The sequence below is a fragment of the Saccostrea echinata genome, unplaced genomic scaffold, assembly GCF_033153115.1.
Source record: "Saccostrea echinata isolate AGI-Se365-2 ecotype Australia unplaced genomic scaffold, CSIRO_AGI_Sech_v1 ptg000044l, whole genome shotgun sequence".
In the NCBI taxonomy this organism is placed as follows: Eukaryota; Metazoa; Mollusca; class Bivalvia; order Ostreida; family Ostreidae; genus Saccostrea; species Saccostrea echinata.
This window is the reverse complement of record NW_026889793.1, coordinates 3,645,853-3,652,974: the sequence shown is the minus strand read 5'-3', so window position 1 is coordinate 3,652,974 and position 7,122 is coordinate 3,645,853. Positions and strand designations below refer to the sequence as shown.

Sequence of the window (7,122 nt, the reverse complement as noted above, 5' to 3'; positions counted from 1 at the left end):
GCCCTTAAGCTTATTGTTTAACTTCCTTACCAATTTCTGATGTAAAGAATAAACATTCAATATAATAGTTATTTAAGTTCTTTTCCTCTCAAATTTAACAGGCAATAAGTTTTAAGACCGTTGATACAACGCAAAATCTAATAACGACACAAAATTTAATTAAGTAAGATAATTAAATTTGCGTTATTGCTATATGCAGAGAGATCAATACAAAATGTAATAACCCAAAATGTAAAGAAACACACTTTGTTGGGATTTCTTCTTTTTGTGTTATTATATTTTGCATCGAAATTAACGCAAAATTTTAAGACATGCTCTACGGATTTAATATTAAAATCTAGTTATCATTGAAGACTAATTTAAATAATATTTCCTAATATTTTTTTTTTTTAATCCGTCACAAATACGTACAATTAAAAAATACAAATGAACGAATGTTAAAATTGTGTGTTCCTAACACTAATTTGCCGAAATGAACATGACATAATAACATGCGTAGTAGAGGTATAAACTTCTCCCTCCAAATTCAGGGGAAAACTATTTCCAAAGGCGCAATTTGTTAAAAAAAATTACAATAAAACAGAAACAATTTAACATATAAGCTGTTGTTAGACGTATCGATTCAAATAAAAAAATATTTGGGGGTACCAATTTCGTCTCTTATTAGCAAACATATTTTTGAATTCCTATGAAACAAAATTTATTTAAAAAAACTTCTACTTGAGAAGAAGAAAACAATTGTTTTGGTCTTCAACTCGACATTCAGATACATCGACGATGTATAATTAATTTACATTTTTACTTCCATTCATATGTCGACTAGATATATCCTAGTGCCCTTGAAATAAAAGATATCATGGAGTCTGACACGTCTGCTTCACATTTTGATATTAAACTAGAAAAGGTCATTATTGTTAACCTAACAACAAATCTTTATGATCAACGTGATTGCTTCATTTTTTTTTTCTAGCGTAAACATCTCTTACTTCTGTAGCAATACCCTTATATCCTGTGGAATGTATGTCTTCCAGGCAAGCTATTGACAAAGAAGGTGATGAAACAAGGATATCAACAGTCTCGTTCAAATTCGACTTTTTGAAAATTCTATGTTCGATGAATTTACCTTATCAACAAATACAGTCTATCATTCAGTCAAATGCTGACTGTAGTTTTTCATACATTTTTTTTTTAATTTTAATATTAGGTAGTCTACGGATTTTCCGTATGCTCGATCATGACAAAGAACACAGGGTGCATATGACGGGTCAACAGCGGATGCTACACTACTCCATGGCACCTGATCCTACCTATGATATTTTTGGTGGTCCGTGTTTGCTCTGCTCCCAATTCGTACCCTTTCAAAGAACTTCTGAGCTTGATTGTTGTTCTTTATATCCATATTTAAGTTTGAGAACAACAATTTAAAACAAGAAAACGTTGAAATATCGAAAATATTTATCATATCTTATGATGGCAAGTTAATAGAATAATGACATTTTTTTAATGAACTTTGCCTCAGGATCAATTTAAAACTTATGTCGAAAAGTAATTTAAGATTATTTCGGATAAGGTGGTTTTTTTTTTTATAAAGGCAAAGGACCCAAGTGCCCTACCTGTTACATGACTATAATGCATTAAATTTGGTAGTCTACGGATTTTCCGTATGCTCGATCATGACAAAGAACACAGGGTGCATATGACGGGTCAACAGCGGATGCTACACTACTCCATGGCACCTGATCCTACCTATGATATTTTTGGTGGTCCGTGTTTGCTCTGCTCCCAATTCGTACCCTTTCAAAGAACTTCTGAGCTTGATTGTTGTTCTTTATATCCATATTTAAGTTTGAGAACAACAATTTAAAACAAGAAAACGTTGAAATATCGAAAATATTTATCATATCTTATGATGGCAAGTTAATAGAATAATGACATTTTTTTAATGAACTTTGCCTCAGGATCAATTTAAAACTTATGTCGAAAAGTAATTTAAGATTATTTCGGATAAGGTGGTTTTTTTTTTATAAAGGCAAAGGACCCAAGTGCCCTACCTGTTACATGACTATAATGCATTAAATTTGACCTATCACATTATAAATGCATATTATGTATTGTAAATAAATAGCAAAAGCTTTCCCTGCAATAACATTAGAGCCTTCCCAGCAAAATAACACTTGACCAAATGTTCAAGAATTTTATAAATCTAGTACAAATACCTTTGCTCATTATAACTAGGATTTTCAAGGAAATTATGCATATTTTCATATAATTAATAGAGCCCAATCCTAATACCAGAACCCCTAACCCTGCGGCCATGGACTTCATAATTCTGGAAGAGGCATACCCATGCACTTACTCTGATTGTTAAATACCCAGGGGCAGAGAAGATTTTCTTTTAAAAATGCATTTTTATTATACAATGAATAGATCTCACCCTAACACCAGAATTCCTGACCCAGAGGTCATGAATTTTACAATATTGGAAGATGCCCTCTTGCTTATCAGCATATTTTCTTTCTTTGATTGCCTAATACCCAGGAGCTGAGAATTTTTTTTTAATCAAAGAATTTATGCATTTTCAACATATAATCAATAGAGCCCCCCTTTAACATCAGAAAGCCTAATCCTGGGCCATTGAATTTCAATATTTTGAAAGAGGCATCCTTGCTTAGTATTACAACGCATTTAGTTTTTATCTGCTAAAACCCAGGAGCAGAGATGATTTTCAAAAAAAAAAAAAAAAAAAAAAAAAAAAAAAAAAAAAAAAATGCTTTTTCACAGTATATTCAATTGGGCAGCCCCACTCCTACACTAAAATCCCAGACGCCAGGGCCATGAATTTCAAAATTTCAGAAGGGTTATCTTTGCTTAACATAGCCATGTATTCACTCTTTGTCCGTAGTTCGTTGTAATACATGTAAATATCGTTCAAAAAGAGTTAATGGCTGATATCTTGTGCCGAAAGCTTGTGGATCTGTTTCCTATAAACTGTGCACAACCAATCGAAATTTATTTTTACGCAGCTACCCATTTTTAGCCTTAGTGCATATTTTCCTATGTTTGTAAAGAAGAGTTTGTATGTAAAAAGTATCATATTTAAAATGAAATTGAATCATAAGTATCGACTATATACATTAATTAGAAATAAATTATTTTGTTCATCTCGGAATGAATATAAAAAAGACGAACTACATACTTTCAGAGCCCTCCGTTTTCGTAAGTGTGTGTGATTCGTTTCTTACATTTGCCTGTCATAAGTGTGTGCGATTCTGTTCTTTATTATAGGATCACATACGTGCGTGCGTTCGCTTGTTACATGTATATTTAGCTTTCATACGTGCGCGATGGATTATCTTTTGTTCAATTATCGATGAATAAAAAAAAAAGATAAAGGGGTCTGGACACAGTTGCGTTGTCCTTTTTTTTTAAATTTAGATTCTATTTTTATTCAAAAAATAATCTCAGATTAATGGGTTGAGTTTAAATGAAAACAATCTTAAAATTCAATAGCATAAACATTCTTCATAACATCACGTCAGACACCTGCATTTGTAAACATGGACACGGACTCTGTCATTGTTAATATTTACTTTTTACCGGGTTTGTTATTTTTTTTTTCTGCACACATCACTGAGCATAGACTGAGAATAATAATGACATGTTTTCGCATTCACAACTTTCTCCTTTAATTTTTTTTTTTTTTTTTTTGAATAAAAGATTTATCTTTTTTTATTGTTATTATTATAACGAATAAATACTTCATTAATTTTTCTAAAATATTATAGCAATCTAATTAAAATCACATGTAATATGTTCCGAATCACTTACTTCTTCTCAAACATCTAAAGACATCTCTTTCGGGGTTACACTTTTATGATTGTTTGGAGTGAAATGCTCCAACAACGTATAATTCAATAAACAATACTGAACAATTTACTTTAATCTGTGTCTAGGCCCCTTTTATTAGTTATTCTTATAATAAAAAAGAAAATGACTTCAGTTCCTTACCAGAAATAGGCGTTTTCCACACACTATATTCACCAACAGAATTAGCTACAAACCCTACAAAGAAAAGAAAGCGGTATTTAGCAAGCAATATATATTATTTCAGTGTTTCAATTTCCTTTCTTGTATATTTCTTGCTTCTAATTCCAGCTAGAAGTCAATATTTCAAACAGAATGTAGCTATTGTCCACGACATTTTTTTCCCTTATTGATTTGCCCAAAAAAAATTAATATATTTCAAATCGTGGTAGATCTTAACATCTCAAAGTTTGAAATTTTAATTAGTAATTTGACGTTTACGTTTTACAAACAAAGAAATTATAAAAACATGTTGATTAAGTCTAATTTTGCCTACGAAATAATGAAAATTTGTATAATGCAGTTTTAGATAAGTTAGAACAAAATTGTATCAGGTTAGTTCTTTTTCATCTTTTTTTTTTTTTTTTTTTTTTTTTTTTTTTTTTTTTTTTTTTTTTTTTTACAAATATGTATCTTTTATTTTTTTTTTTTGGTGTGGTTAGATAAATATATACACATTACGTTCTTAATCATCCAAAAATTAGATTCTAAAATATTAAAGAAAAAGTTAGAAAATGCTACAAACTTTAACAGTAAATTGAAAAAAAGATTCTCGGTATATTGCCGACGTACCAATCTCCAATGGAACTTCTGTATATCTTCTTCTTAATTTCCTTCTCAAGAATATAATGACAAAAAATACGGACAGTAGAAGTAGAAAAACAAAGATACTTCCAATGATCACTCCTATATCGGCGGATTCTTGACTTACTGCACTAGTTTCTGTGGTCATCATTTTCATCGTGGTATTGGTTGTGATATTCAGAAAGTCGGCCGTTGTACTTTCATCAAAAGTATTAGATTTTGTCCTATAATTAACAAAAGTTTATGGGTGTCAATTATAGATCTCGATAAGAAAAGTATGATTCATCGCTGGGAAGAACAATGGTTACTCCTTCACCGCTTAATTCTTGACTTTCAGCACTGGTATTTAAGAATTTAGATTTTTATTAAAAAGATATATTTTTTTTCTTAAATCAAGATAAAAGAACTAAATTATGACTTGCAAATATATAATATATATGAATATTGTCTCCAGAAACGTGTTGGAAACATTAATGACTCTGGAAATAGATATTCAAAATTAATCAATTTAAAAAAAAAAAATATTTTTAATAATATTTATACTTAAATATTATTCTAAAAAGTATTTAATTTGAAAATTTACGTGTTCGAACATGATGGATCTGCATAAAAACATTGCATTTCTGCGTTGATTCTACTGCAAGCTGAAACTAAACAAAAACGAAATTAATATTCCTGAATAATCAAGATTTGTATTCAGAAATCTGCTCAAAAAATAATAAAATACAAACATTTGTATAAGCCAGTTCCTCGAAAATTTTCTTCTGGGCATCCAGTTTTAAAGTGATGACAACTGATTTGATCTAATGTTCCATTTCCAGTTGTTACCAAGCAATGTCCTTATTTTAAAAAAAGAATGAATCAATGTAAATGATCAATTCGATTATCACACTGAGAGATTTCAGTAAACTATCATTCAGGTTTCTATCAATATGCAACTTGAATAAAGCATATTGTTTTAATTGTTTTAAATTTACAGAATCTAATTTGTCTGATATATATTTAGTATTTTTGGATTTATTAAATTTTATCCTATAAAAGTTTGATGTATTTTTAACATGTTTTTTGTTTTTAATTTTACCTATTTCTGAGTTGTAAGATACAGAATTGAACATACTTGGACAAACGAAAAATACATGTTCATTCTGCTACTTTAAAGTAACTTTTACATACACTTTTGTTTACCTTTTTGATAAAACCCGACTATTTTGCTGTAGCAGAATTCTACAAGAGCAGATCTGTCTTCGTTAGGGACACAGGTGTACTGACTACGCCCATACTCGTCCACTCCACAGTTTAGTCTGGTAGCAGCTCTGATAAACTCTGTCTCACTGGTGGGACAGGAATCCACCACGTAACCATATCCGCGGTACATGTAAGTCATATCTTGAATAATACAAGTTGCGTATTTTATTCTAAAATATCCACAAATTAATTGAAAAATTACGTTGCATTTGTTGGCGATCTAGAAAGTTTACAATAAGGACGTCCATAATTAATAATTAATTTTGTAAGTGCATATAGAACATGGGTCATAAAAAAGACAAGAACTTAAACAAGATATCACCTGCATACGGGGTATATATCTCTCAGTTGATTCGATACGCAAGAGCATGCTTTACGTATGTACAATTTCTAAAACGAAGTAAATTATTGACAAATAAGATGATGAAACAAGAATATCAGCTGTCTCGTTTAAAGTCATCATTTCGTACGTTCTATGGTCGATACAATGACCTTGTCAGCAAATAAAATTTATCATTGAGTCAAATGCTGACTGACGTTTTACATACTAATTGTTAGGCCATTATTTACACTCTGAATTGTCAGGGGTCAACCTCTTTTTCTTGATATCACATGAAAGGTCTTGTAATTCTGAAGACTTTTTGTTCAACAACTATTCAGAAGTTTCGTTTCGTTTTCGAGATATGCAGACTTGAAATATTTAGGGGCCGTCCCTTTAAGTCCTTATAGGGGCTGTTTAGGAAAAATTCAAAGGATGCACATTGTTCAGATCATCATTCTTAACAACTTTTGTTCAATGTTGCTTTTCAAAATGTTTCCCCTTTTCGAGATATTAAGCTTCAAAGATTAAGCATTCTGGCCCCTTGTGGCCCCTAATCACGTAATATTTGAAGAAAATTTTAAGATATATAGTTGCAGATTCTAAAGATGAACATTTTTGCTTCAATAATTAATATCAAAATATTTAACGTTAAGGAGTTATAGATGAAAGACTTTTGGCCCCTCTGAACCCCTAATTTGAGGGGTCAGCCCATTTTTCTTGATATCACTTAAAAGGTCTTGTAATTTTGAAGACTTTTTGTTCAGTAACTATTCAGAAGTTTCGTTCCGTTTTCGAGATATGTAGACTTGAAATATTTAGGGCCGTCCTTTTAAGTCCTTATAGGGGCTGTTTAGGGAAAATTCAAAGGATGCACATTGTTCAGATCA

General features: G+C 30.7%; 1 protein-coding gene across 1 annotated transcript; it reads right to left on the bottom strand.

Annotated features, from left to right (window-relative positions):
- Nucleotides 1-5,239: 5,239 nt before the first annotated feature.
- Nucleotides 5,240-6,052, bottom strand: LOC133201412 (uncharacterized). Its single transcript, XM_061337218.1, has 3 exons — nt 5,854-6,052; nt 5,400-5,507; nt 5,240-5,318 (listed from the first exon to the last, which is right to left on the bottom strand). The coding sequence occupies exons 1-3, from the start codon at nt 6,050-6,052 to the stop codon at nt 5,248-5,250; spliced, it is 378 nt and encodes a 125-aa protein (XP_061193202.1). The 3' UTR covers nt 5,240-5,247.
- Nucleotides 6,053-7,122: the final 1,070 nt, after the last annotated feature.

Coding starts and splice junctions, on each gene's coding strand:
- LOC133201412 (XM_061337218.1), bottom strand. CDS start 6,052: ATGACTTACATGTACCGCGGATATGGTTACGTGGTGGATTCCTGTCCC. Junction 5,508..5,853: donor AGTCGGGTTTTATCAAAAAG/GTAAACAAAAGT, acceptor TTTTAAAATAAG/GACATTGCTTGGTAACAACT. Junction 5,319..5,399: donor AGGAACTGGCTTATACAAAT/GTTTGTATTTTA, acceptor GTTTTTGTTTAG/TTTCAGCTTGCAGTAGAATC.